The sequence below is a fragment of the Papilio polytes genome, unplaced genomic scaffold (genome assembly GCF_000836215.1).
Source record: "Papilio polytes unplaced genomic scaffold, Ppol_1.0 DF824270.1, whole genome shotgun sequence".
Classification (NCBI taxonomy): domain Eukaryota; kingdom Metazoa; phylum Arthropoda; class Insecta; order Lepidoptera; family Papilionidae; genus Papilio; species Papilio polytes.
In genome coordinates this window covers 2,128,378-2,152,407 of record NW_013524934.1, presented here as the reverse complement: position 1 = coordinate 2,152,407, position 24,030 = coordinate 2,128,378, and the positions used below count along the sequence as shown (strand labels likewise).

The following is a 24,030-nucleotide window of genomic DNA, read 5'->3' as shown; positions in this document are numbered from 1 at the left end:
ATGTAGCATGAAAAAAACATATTTTAATGGTAATTACAAATATTTCTTCTTACAAACACCATTTTTTTTATCAATGTGCTGTCGATTGTGTTTCAGATGTTCCCTTATTACTCGAATATACCTTCTGATAGTATCTCGTAGGCCTTCCTAATTCTTGGCGTTATGTTTTGCGGTGGTTTATTATTACAAACCAACCAGGTGTCGCCACTATCACCTTTTTCATACACTTCTACTAAACCTCGTGACGCAGACTCCACGCTGTGAAATAATAAGAATACTTAATTGTATATTATTATATTATCTTAGTAATATTCTAACTGCGAGTGTTTAGGTGGATGGATGGATGTTTGTTAGAGTTTGTAGCATAATTGTTTAATGGATCTCGATAAAATTTGTCATAGATGTAGAGAATAATATGGAAGAACACATAGGCTATTTATTTTGTTTTTGTTTTTTCCTTTAATTCTCAGCGAATGGAGACGCAGGCGCAACTAGTATAGACATAAACATAAGGAGGCTGTGTATAATTGTGGTGTCAAGTGCTTGCATCAGTTTATGGCACGACCGCATGAAATTAGATTTCAAACATTGCTAATAATGTTTTCCACATTTCACTATTATGTAATCTAAAGACTACGTAAGCAATTGCTGGTAACATGCGCTTTTTGCACCGACTGAATTATAAATGATTATAATTGCAAGTGTACTTAAGTTGTCAACGCAAAAACATTTACATAAAAACGTGAATTCAATGAGAGAGAATAACACATTTTGTCGTCAATGCTTGTAGTGTAAACTAACGTTTATGAAGAATAAAATTACCTTTGCAAAGGAAACTGCTTAACAATAGGTACCATTTGTTGATTGACGACGGAATCAAAACTGCTCATATTGCGGAGTAAAGCGGTCTCGGTGCACCCGAAGCAAATTGTGATAATACGAACACCGGTTACATCGTAATAATTCTGCAACTGTTAAAAATTACAATTTAATATTAATGATTTTTATACTCATGACTGGCAATTAGTTTCATATTTGACATTTCAGAACCACTATCAAATAAGTAATCAAAATTAATAAGTAAAGTAAGAGCGCGCGAACATTTTTGACTAAAATATCAAACAACTGTTTAATCGCACTTTGATTTCTATTGGCTTTTGAAGGTGCGCATACTACTCGATTTAAGTTATGCAACTAAACTGTTGAATGTGCTGCGAAACAATCGACAATCGCACAACATTGCGATAGTTTAGTCCAAGGTGTGCGGACGCTCTAAGTACGTAAATAAAGTTATTGTGATGATCTAAGCTGATTCTATCATGACTAAAAAGTTGATGAGGTTAAGTAGGTACCCTCTTCTCATTGAAATAAGGTTTGTAAGTAATATCTTCAAGTTATATTAATAGTCATAGGCTCCGAGCTCCTCGGTGGGGACATATAGTGAGCTGGTGATGATATCAATAGTCACGAAACATGACTTACTCCCATGCAGTTGCTGAACTGAAGAATAGCACTTTTTGTCGCAAAGTATACAAAATAGGTTGGAGCAATTTGCATTAAAGCGGCAATTGATGATATGTTTATAATCGTGCCACCTTTGCCGCCGTTATCCTTTCTCATAAATTCCAGGCCCTTTAATGTGCTCGTGACCAGTGCTTTCTGAAAATAATTATCTTCATAATACGTCTCTATCTCTGACAACAACGAGACAATTTTATGAACAAGAACACATCACTACAAAATTTAACAAAGTTTACCCCCTTGTATAAGAAAAAAGACAAGCAAAAAGATCTAAATAAGGTGATATTTGAGGACCTCTGGTTAATCGTCCTAAACCAGGCAATTGAATGATGACATTTCACAACAAATTTAGACAAACTGTCTGTCCGGGCGAAATCGGGACGGGTCGTTATTTATTAAAAGCAGTTTAAAAGTAATTGATTCATATTCTGCTCCGGTAATTAAGGTCACCACATGATAAGTTCGTTCGCTTTTATAGGACAAGAGCCAGGTGCCTTAAAAGACTTGACGTTGGCAACTTGTTCCAAAAGAGTAAACAAAAAACGTGAAAAACATCCACTTTGTAAGCGATTGTGTTTTGGGCTCATGAGATGTCGGCCATCTTGAGCTCGCTTAATGAAAGATTTTAGATTAACAATAATCAATTATTGCTTTATTGCACATTAGCTAGTTATTAACGTTGAAGATTTATATCTGCTCATTATTTTCCTGCATGATAATTAAGTCACAATTTATTGTTCCTATCATCGCGAAATAATTTATGTAAACACAAAAATGTTTTTAGTAATCTTTTAAATAAGCAAAGATAAACCTTAAGTCTTACGGAATTGTTGTAAATTCATTAATCTCAGTAGATAGTTTATTACGTTATTTTTTTCAAGTAATCACAAAAGTGTAAAAGTTTGTAGCCTAAACTGCTGAACGGATCTCAATAAAATTTGGTATAGATGTAGAGGATAGTCTGGAAGAACACATAGGCTACTCACTTTTGTTTTTTTTATTTCCACGCGGACGGAGTCGTGGGCGAAAGCTAGTGTCTTTATATTTAGTACTTTGTGTGATTTTATTATACTTTATATATTTGTGGTAGGTCATAAATATTAAAATAATAAAATTAAACTTATCTGATGTACTTACAAAGTTAATGTCGATTAATTTTTTGTAATTATCCGAAGTCTCTATTCCTATACCTGCGTTGTTTATGATGAGATCTATGCATCCTTTATCTTTGATCACATTATTGTATGCTTCGTTTAATTGTTCATCATTAGTTACATCACATTTTATGAATTTCAATTTATCCTTTCCATAAACTTCACCTAATTCCTTCTCAAGTTTCAATCCGGATTTATTGTCAATATCCAAAAATGCAACAAACTGTAATAAAACACTAAGTTTTGTCAGATGCTATACAAAATCTTTATAAAAAGGATATAACATTAACAGTTGTTTACACACTTTAGCTCCTTTATGAAGGAAATCTTTAACAACTACAGCTCCAATGCCATTAGCACCACCTGTTAGAAATACTATTTTATCGTTAACTTCAGCCATTGCGCTTAAAATTGTAATATTTTAACAAGAATTTAAGAAAACTTGCAACAGCAACGCACGAGCAATCACTTCAAGATTCCCACCTTGACTAATGCAAGAAACTTAAGAAAATGTTACCAAATTTATTAACAAGTTTTCTTAAGATAAAGGATAGAACATATGTTTATCTCTATTTTTCAACGAAATGAAGGGGACAGCAATATGTTCTGTGTAAGTGTTTCATTAGTGGAGAGGGACTATAAGAGATAAATATAGAAATCGCACTTAGAATTTTTATTGTCAAATTAAAGCGAAGTCAAATTATGCATGATAATTTCAAAGGAATCGGTAACCAAATCAAGAATGCACAAGTTCAAATAAACACTTTCGTATCTTGGCAGATAAGGTAAGTGTATCTGTAATTGGGAATTTGGTGTCAAAAGTGCAATATATGTCGTTACATTGTGACTAGACATATGTAAGTCAATTCTTAACCGGTTCAAAAGCTCACATATAGCTGTAGTCGTTGAGCAAACAACTAAATTAGCAGCTCATGGCTCAACGCCATGCCACGCCATAAATGGAAGTCACTACTAATGAGCTGAAAACTTCCCGATGATTCTCAACTCAGCCAAATCATACCTTTACAAGACGTGACGATTCACTGAGAGAAGTCGCTCGTGAGTGCAGTGACATGATCTGCATGAATCTTAGAGCGGGCGCACACTTTTGACTAACCTATCGTATTACGGTTGTGCGATTTTCGCTTGTCGATTGTTTCGTAACCCATTCAATAGTTTAATTGCACAACTAAAAATCGAATAGTGTTCGCACTTCCATATAAGATCATAGGAATCAAAGCGATACTAAACAGTGATGCGATATTTTAGTTAAAGGTGTGCGCCTTATGGCATTATGGCCTTTGGCTTGGTCGATGAATTTCTTCCGCCTCGGTATGTTCATGGTCATTAAAATTGTTTGATGCTTCCTTCTTAGTAATTAGTAAATATCAATTGAATTAAATAACAAAGATAACGCTGTATCTATAGATTACACGGGTATTTATAATATTTGACATTGGTCGTGATAGGTCATTAGATAGAATGATGCACGAATTAAAGGGTAAAGTTATTTTAATCACTGGAGCTGCCACTGGTATCGGCTCCAAGGTGGTGCAGATAGCTGTTGCTGAGGAGGCAAAGGTAAACCTATCATGTATATCTACGAATACTTCGTTGTTGATTACTAATACTAGCTAGATTCTATTGGAATGTTCCTTAAACATTTTGCAAGTAAAATTAGTCTTGTCATTCAAACGTATTTTATTTATCAAACCAATTTAAAAGACGCCTCTCAATCATTTTAAAATATTCTTGTGACCTCTGAATCAGTTCAGTTTTTCTTAATTTACATATCTACAGAACAGTACACAGTCAATTTAAATTACAAAAAAATGAGGACAGATTTTGTAAATACACTGACATTTGCTGTTCCTATCACTGAAATTCCACATTCCTCGCAATGTACCAGACTTTGCCGCTTTACAAATAAATAATTACTTTTGACTGTACAGTGTTGAGTAAGTTTAATATAATTAATAATTTCAACCTATCTCTTTTACCTATTATAACAATATTAACATGAATAATTTCATTAATATTTTATCACTACTGCAAAATTATTATATTTGTGATGTCGTAAGATCACTATATGTTACGATCGGAAGTGACAGATTAATTACTGTGATAACAATTTAGAATTATTTATTTTCAAAGTAACACACACTATTTGATAAGTTTATCGTTTTGCTACAACCAGAAGCCCTATTTGTACCGCAAAACTCAAATATTACAAAGAGATCATGTACATAAAAAACGTCAGCTAACAGGATTATTCCAGGACATACAGGATCCATACAGGACAGATGAGAATAAAAAGTTTTAACCGTCCCGCCTTTTGTAAAGATGGGATGGTTGGAACTCATTTTATGAAATAAAATGAGTTCCATCTGTCACCTTAGTAGTGAGACTAAAAGGTGGGACGGATGAAACATTTTATTCTCACGTGGGGACAGGACAAACGTCCGATGTTTTGTAACTCGATAAAGATCGGAGTTACTTCATTTTTTTTTTCAATAAATGCACTAAAGCTAAAACAATAATTAATTACAGCATGTTGCTATCCTAGACATAGCAGAGGAAGCAGGTATCGCGTTCCAAAATGAACTAAACACCAAATACGGGAACAACAAGGTACAATTCATTAAATGCGATGTATCAAATGGTGAAGAATTGAATGCAGCGTTTGCCAAAGTCAAAAATGAATTCGGCTACATCGATATTGTGATTAACAACGCAGGCATTCTCAACGACAATCTGCAGGTTTACGTAAAACAAATAGACATTAATGTAGTAAGTATCTTTGTTAATAAATTCCATTTCATATTTTTTTAAATTCTATTAAAGTCACCGTTTCGTTTTGCAATTTCATTTTGCGAAATTACAATGGCTTGGGATATGATAAATAAAATATTTTCTTTAATCAAACCTTCTTAACACTTTTAAATTCTTTTGTTTCATGCCAGACAGCTTTGGTTACTAGCTCTTTAAAAGCATTAGAGCTGATGCGCAAAGATGAAGGAGGTAACGGTGGTGTTGTGATTAACGTTTCATCTGTAGCGGCTGTTTGCGCCGTACCTGATACACCAATTTACAGCGCAACTAAAGCAGCAGTATTGAAGTTTACTACGGCAATGGGTGTTAGTATTTGACAAAGTCACAAAAATATTAACTACATTATATTTGTACAATTGACTAAAGTCAATGTTTTGTTTTACCAGAGTGACTTGTACTATTCAAGAACAGAAGTTAGATTCCTGACAGTTTGCTTCGGAGCTACTAACACGCCATTACTCTCCGTAGAAAAAATGGGAAGTTTTGACTCTGAAGTCGAAGCCGGTATTGTGGAAACATTAAAAACATTAAAATGGCAAAGGTAAGAAGTAATATTCAAACTTTGCAATAATTATGCAAGTTTCTGGTTGCAAGAGATACAAGTTACAAGTTGCAATGTTACTGGTTCTGGTTTAAATTAAAAAACAGTCCAAAATCAACACATGTTCGAGGTCTTTTACCTATTCAATCTATTTGGTTCCCTCACTAAACCATTTCTGTTGTTGTGAAGATTTATAATAATGTTTAATTTCTAGCCCGGAGTCCGCGGCTCGAGGAGTTGTCGACACGTACAAGAACGGAAGAAGCGGCAGCGTATGGTTGATAGCTGGTGGCAAACCAGCCATTGAAGTGACCGATTTGTATAACAAAGGCTTCGCTCTGTTTGATCACTTAGTGTACAATTGAATTTTATACTCACACTTTATTAGATTATGTAACTTGATGCACCAATTTTAATATTAATCAAGTAAACTTTTGATTAGCTTGCAATAGTCTTTGAGTTGTATTATAAAAAATCCTTATCCTGTATATTATATATTCAGATCTCCTCTAAGTTATGACATATTTTACTATGTTAAAATGGATTTTTAATAAAAAATACATAGGAATTGCTATGCTGGTAACGATATAATAAATCCTATAATTGCATTCATATGTAATTCTCGTTTTTTATTTAGAGAACTTCGACATCTTTGAAGGCTGTTTCATTATTAAAATTTTCTGCAACTAACAAAGTCTTGTCCATTATCTGCCAATAGATGGCGCTAGAATTAATTTAGTTCTACCGTAAAAAAAAGTTTAAATAAAAACGTACCGTAGAACAGATTTATAATTCTTCATTATCTAGGCCATTAATTTTAATTATGATGGTGTACCCATTAAAGCATATTTTCTAGATGATCAAAATAACCGTAAAGTAACGTAACATTAGCAAGATGGTCATCTCTAAATCTCTAGAACAATGACGTGTTGCTCGAATGTCATTGGTTGTTATTGGTGGTTTGATTTGACATTGACGTTTGTTTCTTTTTTCTGTCAAGCCGCAGTCAGGCGCTTCGCCCTCACAGTCTTTGCTGTTTTTCAATTTATTCAGTAACGTTTTGTAGTAGTTGAATATTGTAATTGTAAGAACAAGTCGTATATTTAAAATCGAATTCGTGTGTTGTGTGTTTATTTCTGTAAAATCGTATTGAAATACAAAATGAATCCGTATCAACAAGTGAGTAAAATTTATAACTAGTGCACGTAGATAAAATAGTTAACCTTGTTTTGTTTATCACAAAAAGCATTGCTCGGAATTCTTGGATTTATTATAGTTTTAATTTAATTTTAAGGGCCAATCGGGGTATCCGCAACAGCAATATCTACATAACATTGGATTTTGCAACACAGCTCCACAGTCGTTTGGAAATCCGATGCCGATGGCGGGTTTTCCCACAATGGGCTATCCCGCGCCGCAGCCCGGATACCCTGCGGCGTCCGGATATCCTCAAACTAGTCAACCCTACCCACAACAAAATACCGGGTATCCCCCAAGTCAGGGTTATCCAAATACCGCTCAGGGGTATACCCAATCTCCTCAGGGATACCCTCAAACTGCTCAAGGATATCCACCATCTGCTCAGGGATACCCACAATCAGCTCAAGGATATCCACAAGCTCAAACAGGGTACCCCCAGGCAAGTCCAGGTTATCCACAGACAGATAAATATCAGGGCTACCCACCCCATAATCAGTCTCATTCACAAAGCCAACAAACTTACAATGTGTCATCAAACCCAATGGCAAACACACCTAAGGTATGTCGTGACTATTGTTATTATCACACATTTCACATAATTGTGCTAATTTGATATATTTATTTGTGATAAACAAGACATTGGCTTAACTAAATCTGTGTTGTTTTGGCTTTAAATCTGTATATTAGCTTTTTTTCTAACAAAATATTTTTATGCGCAAATATAAAAAAAGTATGGGTAACAATTCCCAGAATATCATACCAAAAATTATAATGCATATAATCATCAATATTTCATTTTATATGTTTTGAATTGTCAACTAACACAAAAATAATATTAGGGAAGTTCTTCCATAAGAATGCAAACTTAATACTTAATTTAAATATGTTCTGTAATGTTCTCATTATTTTGAATGTTTTTTACATCTTATGTTTAATCAAATTATACTACACTTTATCAATCGGATAGTAAATAGATAGAAATAGAAAATGTAAATAATTTTATTGTAAAATAAGAGATTAACAATAACAATTACAGTTATACCAATTAAAAGATAAATACAAATTGTGGTTAATATACAATTAATCTGGTGATGCCCACACTAGGCAATGCCAGTATCGTGAGCATCCAAAACAGCAAGAAAAATCTTTTCATACATTAATTACTAAAAACCAGACTTACTTTTGTATTAGTAATATTCCTGTAGAACTTTTTCAAATCTACAATTCCTTCATACATAATTTTTATATACCTCTAACTGTTAAAGCAGCATAAGCTAAGAAAAATAAATTTTAGTGATTTTTAACACTGGAGTTCAGAAATATGCTCTTTATTAATAGTTCGTAATCATTAGTAATAATCAAATATAACTTATTTTACTCACAGATAAATTACTTTTCTAATGGCGAAAGAATTTTTAAAATCGGCCTAATAGTTTTTACATGAATCAAATACATAGAAAAATACAAATCTTACCTCTTTACAATATTAGTATAGATAGAAATTGTTTAAATAAAATTATCCGCAATGAGAACAGTTGACACTACAACTACAAAAGATTGTTATCAATTTATGTTACAAAAGAATGCCCTCGGTGCTTAAACATGCACATGTTTTATACAGTGCGGGGAAAACATTTTATATATTATTACTAGCTGTTGCTCACGTCTTTGTCTGTGCGAAAATATAATAATATAAAATATAGTCTTTGCTACTCAAGGATATAGTAGGTATTACTTGGTCTAAGAATTTTTGAGTGTGGTCCAGTAGTTTTTGTGTTATTTCAATACATACAAAAATACAAATCTTTCCTCTTTAAACTATTGGTATAGATGGAAATTGAAATATTAAATACATCCTAATTAGTAGAATTGAAGGATAGATGTTCATTGAATTCCAAAATATAGAGGCTTTTACATTGAAGGACTAAATAAGGTCTTAACCATTTTGCTCAAAAACTATCATGCTAATATTATAAATGTGAAAGTTTAGATGGATGGATGGGTGTTAGTTTATAGCATAGTAGATATCGAAGAAATTTGAATAGATGTAGAGCATAGTCTGGAAGAACACATAGGCTACTTGCATTTGTTTCTTTTATTCCATGCAGATGGAGTCGTGGGCGAAAGCTAGTGGTTATAAAGAGTATAAGAGATACTCTAAATTAGTCCAGTGGTCAAATGTACTGTCAAATATCAAAATGTTTTAAATAGTGGGTGATACATCTAAGTATTGATTTCATTGTGTGTCTTTCTGGCGATGTGCCAATTGGGTTGTTATTGATTTTAAGAGTCTACCAATTTCCTTATACTCTGTAAACTGAATGTGTAATTCCTGTAACTCAAGTAAAGTCACGTTGTGGATCATGGACATAAATGTATCTTTAATGTTGATACAAAATATGTTATTCTTAGTAATTCTTTTTTGCAATTTGCATTTATCTTTTAGGGTGGTAATCACTAGATAGAAAACTTTAAAAAAAATGGTAGATGTTCTTTTTCATTGCCTTATTCGTTAATATGACTTCAAATATGGATCATTAATTAACTTTGTGAGGCTAATCTTTATCTATCCTAACTTTTTAAATTTATTTTTTACATTAAAAAATATAAATTGTTCCTATTTTCTCGGATTATTGATGTGTATTTATGGTAAGGTATTTATCAGTTTTATTTATTGATACAAAATCGAAAAGGAATACGATAATTCTTTGGATATAAAAGTATTGCAGTACAGAAGTATTCCCCACTAAGATTCCTGTGATACTGACTTACGAAGCAACCATACGTATATGCTCTCGCTCTATTCAAGGAACATTTTGCAGCAATTACATTGTTATGTTCACTTCGCCTCGTCGCGGACATTTATCACAATAACCCACGACTTGGACTCAGTCTTGACTTTGGTCCTCAGTAAAATGGGTCTTGTGCATTCGATAGTATTTTGTTTCATATTTGGATAGATTTCTGTGTTTCTGTGCTTGTGATGTGACTATTGTGTTCTGTGTTGACTGTGTTGTTCCCTTGTTAATATTTCCTAAATCAATATGTCCTCAGTCACATCTAATTCTAGTATGCGCAGCGCCTATAGAGCCACGATAGGATTACGGCGCGGGTTCAAATCGTTCCGTTTCACGGTATATATTTTTACGCTTCATTATTAGTTTTATTCGATTTAGTTAAGGTTGGTTTGATGCATTGGCAGAATGTGGCTATAACTGTAACTTATTGTCGAAACATTTCTACAAAAATATTGCCGACTCTTTTTTATTCAAGTATAAGAAAGAGATAGTAAATATAAATACGTAACTGGTGTCTTGCCAATGAAATCTTATATTGAAGTCAAACAAGGACCTATATCTACTTGTTTATTTCTTAATGTTTGATTTTTTTAATGTTGAATCAGATCCTCTATTGAATAAACAAGAAAGATTACCTTGTAGAAATATTGCTTGGCTATTGGCTAGCCTGTCATGGTCACAATCGTGTGGTGATTCATGCGTCTGTAACTGGAGATTATCAAAAATCTAATTGCTGTAAAATGTTTACTATAATTTTTAAACGGACGGTATTTCTTTGTGAATGTTTAGACACGTGACTAAAGTAGAATTGGTATAGTCTACGTTTATAATCTTTTTACTATGTTTTTCATAAATATTACGCTTAAACTATGCAAACTTTTTAACCCACTCGCATGAGGGAATCTTTATAAAGGAAATCCTAAGGCAATTGTAATCCACCCAAACTAACAAGGTGCATGGTGACAGATCTGTCCAACTATCTAAAGTCTACTACACTCTAATTTAACATCTATTTTATTTCATAGTCCAAACCGACTGTGGTGCCAGTGAACCCATTCGACCCTCGCGAAGATGCGGCGATCCTCCGCAAGGCGATGAAAGGCTTCGGCACTGATGAAAAGGCTATCATACAAGTGTTGACGCGCCGCAGCAACGAGCAGCGCCTACGCATCGCTTTCGAGTTCAAAACTCTGTATGGAAAGGTACGTTGTTACAAAGAAAAAATACTTTTAGACTAAGAATATTATCGTGATGGTATTACAAAGATATGCGGTTTTAGAACTTCATGCCTGGAATACTTTTCTACATAGAAGTTTATTAGGTGACCAAACGTAATATAGATGGTCTATATGTATTAAAGGAATGGAACAAGTTTCCGGCGAGTTATAACGTGGGTGCCTTCAAGAGCAGGGTGAATCGGTACTTCTAAGCTAGCTCGTAACATCTTTCGACCGGGTCTATACTTAGTCAGTTAAGGGGGGATCGTGGTCAAGCGCTTGTTTATTTATGAAAACAAAAATGTAGGTTACAGTGTAATAAACGAATTGAATAAACCCACTATATTTTATGTATTTCCAAGATAGTGGGGTATTAATCACCACTAAAAGCACACTTTGGCACCAAGTCCTTCGAGGATCGAGGCAGACTGTTATTGCTACCTCAATTAATGAAATGTTATCAACCACGCCTATATTGCGTGACTAGAACAAATTTTATGTAAACGCCTAAGCCCAATATGAAGGCAGAATAGATAAATAGCCTGTAGTTTTTTTGGTTGTTTCAAATAAGCGATGTCGAATCGAACATTATTTGAAACAGTTTCGTCTACTTGTATGCACTTATAGATAGTTGAACTATGTGACGCACGTTCCGTCACTATGGAGTTGAGCCAATAGGAAAATCGATGATTAACTTGATTAATGGGAAAACCCGATTATTTACATTTAAAAAAAACTCGTACGATAATAAAAATACATAATAAACGATATGTGGCAATGCGTTTACCATGTGGATAGTTTATAGTTAATTAGTAACTATATTACGAATTTATTATTTACAAGCTGTCGCCCCCAAACTTCTTTAGCACATAATTAAATCAAAAATGGTCGTATTTTTATGCGTGCACCTTCTATCAGCTACCTTCCAGTCAAAGTACCGTCAAAATCGGTCCACCCTTTCCAGACCCGGTCGGCATATTGATAGCACGGAACTTAAAAAAAATAACCTATAATATGTCCGTCCATGTCATCTACCTTGATCTATCATGTATGAAACATGATTTAATATTGCGTAGATATATGTTCGGGGAATTACCAAGTAGGTGTGTCACCTTACGTTGTGGACCTCTGATACTGTGAGTGTGTCAATATTCCCTATTCATTGAGCACGGTACACATACAAACATAAATTACACATCAAATAAACCTTTTCAAATAATTTCCCCGGAGTACTGTGAAGTCGCGTGAGTTTTCTTTTTCATGCAATACCAATATTATGTTTCCTAGGTAACATAATCAAACAAGTCTAGAAACCTAGTTTTTTTTTAAATACGGTTAAAAAGTCTCGTCTGCGGTGTTCAAGTAAATGGGGGCATTAAAATGACGCTATAAAGTTACCGTATGGATCTATATAAATTTAGAACCTACAATAATATATTAGGAAAAAAAATTTAATTGCAAGTACCTAATGTTATTATTAGAAACCACATGATAAGCGTCAAGTGTAGGTTGCAACAGGACGTGTTTGAAATCGAAACGATAAAACTTCTGTAATATAGACATGATTGTTAAAAGTATAGATCAAAAATATCGAAACTAAATGAATTATTCATCAAAAAAGTGTGCTATTTTATTTAAGTCACGCATCAAGTGAAAGTACAAGTTATATGTATTACTTTTGAATGCATGCGAGTAGAATAAGATACAAATAAAACATCAAAGAAAGGTCCAACGTAGGACCTAAGCTATCCCAATGCCTGTTAATCTTCTTTCTTATAGACTAGCTGTTGCTCGTGACTTCACCGGCATGAAGTTAAAAAATATAGCCTATTTTACTCACTATAGACGTAGCTTTTTAATGGCAAAATAATTTTTAATGAGGCAAGTAGTTTGGGTTATTTCGTACCAGAAACATACAAATCTTTCCTCTTTATAATATTAGTATAGACGGTAATAAACAGGAAAGCGTAGGCCCGACGACAAGCGTATATAAATTACATGTTTGTATCTATAAGATTTGTTTTTATTCAGGATCTAGTGTCGGATCTGAAGAGCGAGACTAGCGGCAAGTTCGAGGACCTGCTGGTGGCGTTGATGACACCGCTGCCGCAGTTCTACGCCAAGGAGCTGCATGATGCCACCGCCGGCATTGGCACCGACGAGGACGTGCTCATCGAGGTCATGTGTACTATGTCTAACCATGAGATACACGTCATCAAGCAGGCGTACACCGCCAGTGAGTATACTGATCGCTATAGTAGTTATGTTTGTGTGTACTTATGTATGTGAAAGTTCATTGACCTTTTACGGTACGTATAGGTACAGTTTGATAGCATGTAGCTACTTAGATATCTCCTCAAGGATATTTAAAAAGATAATGCTTGGGTTTCCTACTATCGGAGAATTAACTGGACTGTTGAACAGTAGGACAATACGCCAATATTTTTTGCAATCACTTGTATTTGACTTGTCACTTGTCCCATGTATTTCTTGTTATCGAGGAGTTTTACATGTTATTATCCTTTGTAAACAGGTTTTTGCAAGGAAAAAGTTTCAACCAGTTTTGTTGTGTATGTTATTTATAGTTTTTCTAGTACTCTCACTTAGGAATTTAGATGACACATTTCTACTGTTTCCTTTTATCGCTGATTAGTCATGTGAATTGTTTTGTAATCACAAGACAAATGAAAATAACGCAAGTGCTTACATACAAGTAAATTGTCTATGGAATATTATAAAGAGGAAAGACTTTTTGATATATATGTTTTTTGTATATATACAATATTACATTGAAATATCTTAAATCCTACAAGGCCGTTAAAAAGCTACGTTATCAGTGAGTAATGTGGGCTATGTTTCATTAGTTTTTTTTTAATTCCACGGAGACGAAGTCGCGAGCAACAGCAATTTCGTTTTATAATAAACTGTTTTATCAGTATTTTGTACCAGTATCAGATTTATTTATTTGATAACAAAGACTGTTAGAAAGGAAATGACGTGTTTGCTGATTCATATTAAATTAAACTAATTGTAGTTATATGCAAAGAGAAAACGTATTCAAACTACGTAGGTATGAGTAATGTATGACGTAAGCTACACAATGTATGAAAAAACCGCGTATTACGAAACAGCCTCGAGCTAATGAATCATTTCCCTTCTTAAAGTACACTTGCTTTAAATAATACTGTAACAGCGGTGTGTACTTGTGGTCAATAGATTGTTATCTTAAATTATCAGTCATACAAGATAAGAAACGGTAGAGAAGGCCCTTATAATGAAATCTTAAAATGAATACTTTAAGGTAAATTTACATAAAATGAAGAAAATAAAAAATAAATAAATAAAACTCGAAGAAAATAGTCATTTTTAAAATCTCTAATGTCCTCTCATTTACATAGTGAACTCTATCGTGCTATTAGGGTTTTATTTCGTTTAAAAGTAAGATAATTGTCTCTCGAGAATGAGAATGAGGTCTTGTCTGTGGTTTTTTTTATAACATAAGGTAGCAACCGAGCACGCGGCCCCCTGAATCCGCCAAAATGGCGAATCGCCCGCTACCCAAAGACATCCCCAATTGCAGATGCCTACCCCTTATCCGATGGAGGAGGAGACGCACATAGACGCACAAAAAGATGATATTTCCCCTTCCTATGCATCTCCTCTTCCGGCAAATCCACTTCCCGTTCCCATCCTCTCCTTATAAGAAAAGGGTGGTAAAGAGAAAGGGAATTAAATTAGGCCTGTGTATTTACATTTCGCTTGCATCGATAGTAATATATACTTTTTAATGTAATTATTTCAGTTTACGGAACCTTGCTCGAGGACGATCTGCGCGGAGATACGTCTGGCAACTTTAAGCGACTTATGACGTCACTGTGCATGGTAATTGTTTTCCTTGTCGTGTAAATATATAACTCCTTTATATCTACTACTGAATTAATATACCATTATATTTAACAAAACAAAATATTATATTTAGTTAATCTTAAGTAAGGAAATTGTAATTTTTCTTCTAAGATTCTTAAACCGTCTATTAGACGGTATTTGTTAACAATAATTTTGTATAGAACAAAATTCTAACAATAATCTCCTCATGTTCCAGGGTAACAGATCTGAAGATTTCCGTGTAGATCAAGAAAAAGCTAGAGAAGATGCAAGAAGCTTGTTGCAAGCAGGTAAATTGGTTTTTAATTATAGTGTTGGAATATCGATTATAGAAGCAATTCCGTATAAATACTAATCGTTTTATTTGAATGTCTATAGCAATGTCGTGTAAAGCAGAGGCTAACAAACAGTTTTCCTTGTGGTCCCATTTCAATATTAAACTAGTTTGATGGACTCCTATTTTTGTGTTGGTTAAGGGGTTCTTAGAAACTCGGGAAAAATGTATCCAAAGGAATTTAGTAAGATTTATTGAACATTTTGTTGATTTTTACATTATTAAACCATTTAAAGTGGAACCCCAGTGATCGCCCACGCTAAGTTTCGTGACTCCAAACCCGGACCACTTAGAGATCAACTTGTGTAAAAAAAAGTAAATAAAAAAGTGAAGTGTCTGTAATATCAAAAGAAAAATTCTAGATTTCGGGAATATGTTTTGCGTTGCTGGTAATGAAAATCGCATTTTAAATTTTTTGTCTTTGTTGTGTGTTCCGATAATCTCCGAAACGGCTGGGCCGACTTTGACCGAACTTTCACTGAAGAGCTGACATAGACAGGCATATTATAGGCTATTTTTTATGTTAATACTAGTTTTGGCCCGCGACTCCGTCCGCGGAGAATTAAAAAAAAAACAAAAGTGAATAACCTATGTGTTCTTCCAGTATATCCTCTACATCTATACCAAATTTCATCGAAATCCGTTCAGCCGTTTAGACTACAAACTCTAACAAACATCCATCCATCTAAACTATATCTATTAGTAACATTACATGGACGTCGCTAGTTAAAAATATAACGTAGACAATGAATTTTTAGTTATGTAACTGTATGTTTCCAGGTGAGCTGCGGCTGGGTACGGACGAGTCGGTGTTCAACGCGGTGCTGTGCTCGCGCTCCTTCCCGCAGCTGGCGGCCATCTTCCAGGAGTACCACTTCCTCACGGGACACGACATTGATGATGCCATCAAGGCGGAGTTCTCCGGAGACCTGGAGAAGGCGCTGCGAGCTATCGGTGAGGACACTTCCAGTTTTGTGTCTCAAAGTGGGTTTTACTGAAAGAAAAATGATTTAAATACCTTTGCAGAGATTCAAGTAAATAGAGGAGGCATAATTGACATTTTTTAATCATCACTAACGCTATCTACTAATAGATCCCCAAAACTACGTCAGTCATGACATTTAATAATGTATTATTTTTAATAATGTTTTATTACATGTCAATACTAGGACATGAGGTGGTACTTAACTTGACAACTGATATATTACCTTTAAGAAAAAGTACCGGTGTAAAAAATATTGTTCACTATGCCTCGTCTATGTTATTTAAATTTCTTTGCTTTTATGTAAGAAACATGTTTTGTCACATAATTAAAACATGTTACAAAGCACTTATTAAACATTTCTGCACGCATGAATGTCGACCAAAGGGTATACGCAGAACTCATGAATTAGTTTTTCTAAACAATAAGATCATATTCTATTTATTAGACGTTATTTGTTAACAATAATGTTCTCCAATTCCAGTGAAAATTGTGCGCAACAAGCCGTTGTTCTTCGCTGAACGTCTGCACAAATCTATGAAGGGTCTCGGCACCAACGACCGCCAGCTCATACGCGTCATGGTGACGCGCTGCGAGCTCGACCTCGGCGACATCTCCAACATGTTCCACTCCAAGTATGGCGAGACGCTGCAGAGCTGGATCGAGGTGAGACTGAAACAAGTATATCACAGAATAACGAGTGCGAAAGAGACGGGTGACAGAGCTTGATCGAAGAGAGAATGCAACAAATGTATAACATAATGACGAGTGCGAACGAGATAGTTGTATCAGTGATGCTGTATGGTAGAATGAAATGGATGCAGTAGAAACGTATGCGACAGAGATGGCTGTAGAGCTGGCTTATGATGAGACTGAAACAAATATATAATAATGAGTGCGAAAGAGATGGGTGATAGAGCTTGATCGAAGAGGATTGCAACAAATGTATTACAAAATAACGAGTGCGAAAGAGATATATGATAGTTTGATGGAAGTTAGAATGAAATAGATGTAGTAAACGTTAACGTGTGCGAAAAAGATGGCTATAGGGATGGATTATGGTGAGACGGATATAGATATATTACAGATTAACGCGTGCGAAAAAGATAGTTTTATAATAAGGCTAAATGGTGGAATGAAAAAGATGTCATAAAAATTCACGCGCACGAAAGAGATGGATGCAGAGCTGGATTATGGTGAGACTGAAATAGGAATATTACAAATTAAAGCGTGTGAAAAAGATAGTTGAATCGTAGGTGGAGATGAAATAAAATAGAAATATTGGAAATGTAACTGTGCGAAAGAGATGACAAAACTGCGGAGCTAAATCGAAACGAGAAAGGAGTATCAAAAAATTGAATAAGGATCTTCGTTTTATCGAAAAGTTTTGTCACTTACGAATCTATTATATTGTAACAGTTAAAATGTAGTTATTATTATTAAGCAATTTGTCTTATTAATATTTTTTTTATTTCCAGGGCGACTGCTCCGGCCACTACAAGAAATGTTTACTGGGTCTGCTCGGCCTTTATTAAGCCGTCATAAAATGCACGCATCTTATGTCTTTGGTGCATATTTTTTAATTCAGTTTTATAATTATGCTAATGCATAGCTAATAAAAGCAACTGTTTATATAATTTTTGGCTATTCTACAATTCTATTACAATATTTATATGTAATCTTTATTAATGTTATATACAGAAGTATTTATATGCTAAAATAATTAAATTATTGGTTAATCGCCTAATGTTTATTGCGGCTTAGGCATATTTATTATGCGTGCTCACTGAAATAATGTCACATTATTATGAAATATTAAAATATATGTTAAAATTGACCGTCCGTATGATCTGATATTGGAATCGAAATACTTTTTGATTATTTACGAAAAATAACTTAAAAAAATCTCATGTCAAGTATTAAAATGTTTGATCTTATAAAATTATTATTATTACTACAAAAATGTTTAGTACAAGTATGCCTTTTGTATTTCCTATGTAAGTGCCTTTTATGCTTTTGTCAATGTGAAAAATATACCAATTTGCCTTGAAATATGTTCTATGTAACTTAAGAAAATGTATACTGCTTTGATTGTTATATTCTATCTATTATAAATACGAAAACATATTCCCATCTCTTTCGTTCTTCATGAAATAAACAAAGACAATTTGTTTATGTACAAATTATTGGGCAGTAGAAACTCACGGTTATATTGCAATTTAGTTGTCACAAGATTTTTTTTTAGTGATCCATGCCGATCTGAAAGTTTTTTTTTATTTAAGAATTTTAAATCCGTAGATTTATTTTTGTTAAAAATTAAAGCGAAATTTTAAAGTGCCAAAATCATCTCAAATTCGACTTTTACGTGTTCTTTTTACATATTGAAGTAAAATATATCGAATAGTTCCTACTATGCCTTATAGTAGGAGTTTGAGTGATCTTGAAAATCTATTAAATTCGAAATCGTTTTTGAATTTAATTTACAATAATTGTTACATCCAATTTACGTTTATTATGTGAATCTGTTTCCCACGAAATAAGCATTTTATATAAAAAAATATGTATTTTTTCTATATGTATCGTATTTATTATTCTTTAGTACATACGTTAGGGATGTTGCTAAAATATCGATTAAAAAAACCAGACATTTTCAAATATACAGCGTTTTTAAAAATAGTTATGTAATTTATACGAATTTCCAATTCCGGAGGCCTAATTTTAGTCCCTTTCCCTTTCCACCCTTTTATTAAGAGGGGAGGATGGGAAGGAAAAGTAGATTTGACGGTGGAGTAGACGCATAGGAAGGTGAAAGTACTCTATGTGCCTCTCCGTCAATTAAGGGTAGGCAATGCATCTGAAATAACGAATGTTTATGGGTAGCGGTCGCTCTCCATTTCGGTATATTCAGGTGGCCGCTTGCTCATTTGCCACCTTGTACAGTAGAACCTCGATAAGTCAAACCTCGGTAACTTAAAAACTTAAAAAAAATGATATGTTCCCATCAGAGCCCAAAACCTCTATAACATAGACCCTTGATAACTTGAAATATTTTGTGTTTCCCTTGGATTTTAACTTATCGAGGTTTTACTGTATTATAAAAAAAATTGATGGCATATCGACCCATCAGATAAATAAAGTTACATGTCTTGAAGCATCTATCAGATGTAACTGTTTTCTTTAGACTGTTTTAAAAATGGAACCATTTTCCCGTCAATGTATGTTAAATCCCTAACGTATTTTAGAATCTCCCACCTTTTTATTGAAGAATATAAATGACAATTTTTTTAATTTCTTTATATAATTAGCAGTAAGTGAAATAAGATTAATTTAAGATACACCTAAAAGCTTTTTCGCTTCGATTTAATATGAAGATGTTCTAAACGGATTTTAATGTCGAAATGTACTGTTATATTACATTATTATACAATAAACAGTTGTCACTTTAATAAATATTATTTCTTAAATGTGTTCTTTTATTTATAAACTTTCCTTTGAAACGTCACAATAATCTTCGATCTCATTTAAACTTTTTTATTGTTGTTTAATTTCCTTACTAGGCCATTGTCTCTGTATAATAATAGACACATTCTAATTACTTAGTCTTCTGTCTACAGAAGACAGGAGTGAAGTGGAAGCCATGCTGCGTTTCGTCTGATGAGTGAGGTCCAATTTTATCCCTTTCCCGTTCCACCATTTTCTTATCAGGAGACTCAGTAAGGGGAATATCATCTTTAAGTTCGTCTCCGTCGATTTAGGTAGGCAACGCATCTGCAATTGTGACAAGCCTGCGCCGCGTAACTAATGAGCAAGCTAGAAAGACAGAGTTTTTTTTCACAAAAAGCGACTGCAATGGGCTTAATATTGGTAGGTTAACGGTTTACTAATAATACATGCTCATATCGATAAGTTTATAGGACTTCAGTAAAGAGGAAAATAGCCTTATTGTTCTCAGTGTTTTGAGTTCTTTATGCGAAATTCATTGTTTAGGTTTTAGTATTCTTAAATGGTGCGGGACCTGTAATTACACTTTTTCAACACTGAAATCATATCCTCGGTAGTATAGTGGTAAGTATCCCCGCCTGTCACGCGGGAGACCGGGGTTCGATTCCCCGCCGGGGAGAACTTTTTGTATTTGTTGATCTTATTTTATTAATTCGATGTCACTTTTATAATCATTATATCACATACTAGCTGTTGCTTGCTACTTCGTTTGCGTGAAATAAAGAATATAGCTATGTTACTCAGCGATAACAGCCTTTTACTGAACTTTTGGAATCGGCCGAGTAGATTTTGAGTTATTTCAATACATACAAAAATACAAAAATACAAATCCTTTCCTCTTTATAATATTATATAACATATAAGATAACCAAAATCATGTTTTCATCAGCATAATTATTATATGACCTGCAAACATTTGATTTAGAGAGATTGTTTGAAAGCATTCCCGTAAGTCGGTTGTTAATTTATTCCTTTGTGACGGTATATTGCTGTGTGGATTGCTGACAGGTATAACTTTGGCTTTGGACATTCATGTGCTAATGCTGCGGTGATTTGTTTATTAATGTTCAGACCATCGTTTGTTAAACAACTATCATTAAAATGCTAGTCCACTAGTTAAATACATTTTGAGGTTAGGATTTAGTAATAGAGCTATAAAATTAATTAAAACAACTGCAACGAAATAAACGCTTAGCTAAGTTCGGTTTCGGTTCGATTTAACATTACAACTGTCAAAAGTACCGGAAATTGAACCAATAGTAAAACAATTCATGTTTTTTATATTACGTTTTTCTTGCCGGTCGACTAGCAATAGTCCTAATATATTCTGACCCTTATCCAAGTAAATCATACGGACTTTTCTGGCTAAAGAAAAGTAACATTGAACTGTTAGGTATGTTTTTTGAACACATATAGTACATTTGCATATCAAAGGAACTTATACAGTAACTTTATCATAAAAGGTCTAGATATAGATTAACTTATCTTAGCAAAGACCGTTTAAACTAAATTTAAATAAAAATATTTCAGACCAATACTAGAGAAGTATTTCGTGAATATATATTTAGATGGTATTACTTTAAATACCATCTAAAGGAAAATAAGATGGTTAAAAAAATGCTAACTCTAGACTTTTTAACACAATATTTTTTATTTTTTATTTATGTACGGATACGCCAAACATTTTGATGAGCGAAATTTCTTAAGCTACGTCATCCATGTTTCATTTTTTCTTATTTCTTCTCCCAGATTAACATTGTATCTAGAGCTTTACCAAATTCTTCGTAAAATAAATCCACACTTTGAATTATATAAAACTTAATTAATAATATAACGAATGAATAAAAAAGACGTCCATAATAAGAGTTGTCCAATTTTCCACGCCATTAACTCGGAAACTGGCCGCTCAATTTAAGTGGATAGTTTTTCTTAACAACTGCAATATATTTGTTGTGACGTGTTTGTAGTTATTTTTTAACGCTCTTTATACATGTCTAAGCATAATAAAATTCCACGAGACGAGATGCATAGGCGTCGCCAGATGGAGACAGGAGAGAGCTCACCTGTCGTAGAGAATCGAAAAAAGTGAAAGATCAAGCCTACTTTGAATAAGACCATGTTAATTGAAACTGCCTCCCACAAGAACTAGCCTACATGATAATGTAGCCAGCCGATGAACTGGCGACAGGCAGTTCACAAAAAAAAATTGAATTAACGGAAACAAAACATAGTATAAAAAAAACTAATTACAATTTAACAAAAGGTATAATATATGCAGAACGTACGCATTAACAAAGTTGTGGGGAGGTTATTAATAAAAATGTGGATTAAAACGTTCAGTACTCGTATTAACACACTCCATTGTGTGACACAAAGCGCTCTAATTCTACTGTCGTAATAGTCGTATTAAAGCATATAGTTATCTCCCTTTTTCCAAAGGAAATGAAAGAGATGTTAGAACGTTTTGACACGTGCATCGACGGAAGCCAATAGTAAGTAGGCTCATACTTCATAACGCGGGTATAATCATGATGATTTCAGCGCAAATAAAATGTCAAGGCTTACTTTTATATTGCAATCAGAACTAGAATAGAAGCTACGAACAATGTTTTATGGAATTATTATTTGATAAGGCCATTTTAATAATGTTATAGCCATATAAAATTGTAATAATCATTTCTTTGTCGCAGATATACTTTTAATGTTGCTGAGTTGTGAGAAGCTTGGTCAAAGAATGCGAGCACAAATGCTGTCAGAGAGATTCAGGTTTCCGCAGCTTAAGTTATTCAAACAAGCGAACTAAGTTAACTAACCTTTACATAGAAGTTAATAGTTAAGTGTGAAACAGGTATTGACAAGGCAGACGGGTGGAAAGTAATTCTCGACATGAAAATCGACCTTCAATATAAGTTAAGTCTAGTTGCTAACATTATTTGAATACATATAAGAGAATTAGTAGTTGAGATTACACAGAAGTTTGAGGTTCAAAAACAAAAGAAGTCATTGCCTTATTTTGATTAGTTAATTAATTAAATTTCGTATGAAAGTTTAATATTAGAGTATGTCAAAAATGTAATCACTTTTGTAATTAATGTAATTTTTCTATGTAAATATTTGATTTTCATCTTTGGCAATGTCAATACAGTTGTGAGGGCGATTCGAAATTAATTGTCTTGGGACATTTGTGTAAATTTGTTCGCCGCTATTGTCCGCCATTTTATAAGATACTTGTATTTAGTTATTGGAATGTTGGGTCTCTTTGATAGTAATGAAATTTTTAGTATGAAATGTATAAAAGACTAGCTATTCTCGTGCTCATTCGCATGGAATTATAAAAACTTTATTTTATTTACACATTTGTCAAAATTCCCAATTGCAAATGTCAAAATTACCGTTACTACAATAACTTTGTTTCCTTAATGTTGGCAGCTTGTTTATGGTTCCTTTCCCACATGAAGGTTTTTTGACAGTTTCTTTACACCCTAAGTTTAATAGCGTGAAAATATATAGCCTAAAGGGTGACGTAAGTATAGCGGTTTTTATTAAAGTAAAAATAAAACACTACTTAAAGAAAGACATATTCAAAAATATGCTGCGATTGCTGTTATCCTACGCGACAAAGTAGAGGGTGATTAAGACACCATTCTTAAAACATAGAAAAATCGGCAATCCTCATAGTGAAACAAATGAAAAACGTCAATTGAAACCTTTGTTTTGTTTCTGAAAATTTTCATTTGAAAATTTAAAAGCATTCCTTGAGTTTAAAAAATGAAACAAATCCTACGTAACTGTAACCTTCATTTCGCTATCTGCAGGCTTTGTGCTGACTTGCTTATCTAAATAAAATATGTAATTTATTTCTAACCCAGACCCTTGTCTACGTAAATCATAAGGATTTGCTCGTTTCACTAACAGCGGCACTAAGCCTAGAACTGATTTTGTTTTCCTTACGTTGAGATTAATTTGTTTTTCTACAGTAAGCCAAGTCTCTATCTTTATGAAAAATCGTTTATTATGCTTAAACAAATTATTGTTAGTTTACCTTAGTCCATGGTAGAAAGGATA

The 24,030-nt window shown here is 33.6% G+C and overlaps 3 protein-coding genes and 1 non-coding gene across 5 annotated transcripts; 3 read left to right on the top strand and 1 right to left on the bottom strand.

Annotated features, from left to right (window-relative positions):
* Positions 1-3: 3 nt before the first annotated feature.
* On the bottom strand, positions 4-3,267 carry LOC106104396 (15-hydroxyprostaglandin dehydrogenase [NAD(+)]-like). Its single transcript, XM_013284443.1, has 5 exons — positions 2,980-3,267; positions 2,659-2,898; positions 1,483-1,659; positions 823-971; positions 4-258 (listed from the first exon to the last, which is right to left on the bottom strand). The coding sequence occupies exons 1-5, from the start codon at positions 3,073-3,075 to the stop codon at positions 108-110; spliced, it is 813 nt and encodes a 270-aa protein (XP_013139897.1). The 5' UTR covers positions 3,076-3,267; the 3' UTR covers positions 4-107.
* A 95-nt stretch (positions 3,268-3,362) lies between these two features.
* On the top strand, positions 3,363-6,499 carry LOC106104387 (15-hydroxyprostaglandin dehydrogenase [NAD(+)]-like). The gene is made up of 6 exons (XM_013284431.1): positions 3,363-3,460; positions 4,145-4,256; positions 5,226-5,465; positions 5,639-5,812; positions 5,894-6,048; positions 6,263-6,499. The coding sequence occupies exons 1-6, from the start codon at positions 3,378-3,380 to the stop codon at positions 6,411-6,413; spliced, it is 915 nt and encodes a 304-aa protein (XP_013139885.1). The 5' UTR covers positions 3,363-3,377; the 3' UTR covers positions 6,414-6,499.
* Positions 6,500-7,025: 526 nt separating this feature from the next.
* On the top strand, positions 7,026-18,519 carry LOC106104372 (annexin B9-like). 2 transcript variants are annotated; one of them, XM_013284411.1, is made up of 9 exons: positions 7,026-7,227; positions 7,343-7,807; positions 11,072-11,248; positions 13,295-13,499; positions 15,066-15,145; positions 15,366-15,438; positions 16,263-16,436; positions 16,949-17,130; positions 17,943-18,519. In XM_013284411.1, the coding sequence occupies exons 1-9, from the start codon at positions 7,210-7,212 to the stop codon at positions 17,997-17,999; spliced, it is 1,431 nt and encodes a 476-aa protein (XP_013139865.1). In that variant the 5' UTR covers positions 7,026-7,209; the 3' UTR covers positions 18,000-18,519. The 2 variants fall into 2 exon arrangements, with proteins under 2 accessions (XP_013139865.1, XP_013139874.1); XM_013284420.1 differs by lacking the exon at positions 7,343-7,807 and having other exon boundaries at positions 7,029-7,227.
* A 1,993-nt stretch (positions 18,520-20,512) lies between these two features.
* Positions 20,513-20,584, top strand: Trnad-guc. The gene has a single exon. It is a non-coding gene; the product is annotated as a tRNA-Asp (tRNA).
* The last annotated feature ends 3,446 nt before the right edge of the window (positions 20,585-24,030 follow it).

Coding starts and splice junctions, on each gene's coding strand:
- LOC106104396 (XM_013284443.1), bottom strand. CDS start 3,075: ATGGCTGAAGTTAACGATAAAATAGTATTTCTAACAGGTGGTGCTAAT. Junction 1,660..2,658: donor AATTAATCGACATTAACTTT/GTAAGTACATCA, acceptor AATTATTTTCAG/AAAGCACTGGTCACGAGCAC. Junction 972..1,482: donor AGTTCAGCAACTGCATGGGA/GTAAGTCATGTT, acceptor AATTTTTAACAG/TTGCAGAATTATTACGATGT.
- LOC106104387 (XM_013284431.1), top strand. CDS start 3,378: ATGCATGATAATTTCAAAGGAATCGGTAACCAAATCAAGAATGCACAA. Junction 3,461..4,144: donor TTCGTATCTTGGCAGATAAG/GTAAGTGTATCT, acceptor TGGTCGTGATAG/GTCATTAGATAGAATGATGC. Junction 6,049..6,262: donor AAAACATTAAAATGGCAAAG/GTAAGAAGTAAT, acceptor TTTAATTTCTAG/CCCGGAGTCCGCGGCTCGAG.
- LOC106104372 (XM_013284411.1), top strand. Junction 11,249..13,294: donor TCAAAACTCTGTATGGAAAG/GTACGTTGTTAC, acceptor GTTTTTATTCAG/GATCTAGTGTCGGATCTGAA. Junction 13,500..15,065: donor CAAGCAGGCGTACACCGCCA/GTGAGTATACTG, acceptor TAATTATTTCAG/TTTACGGAACCTTGCTCGAG.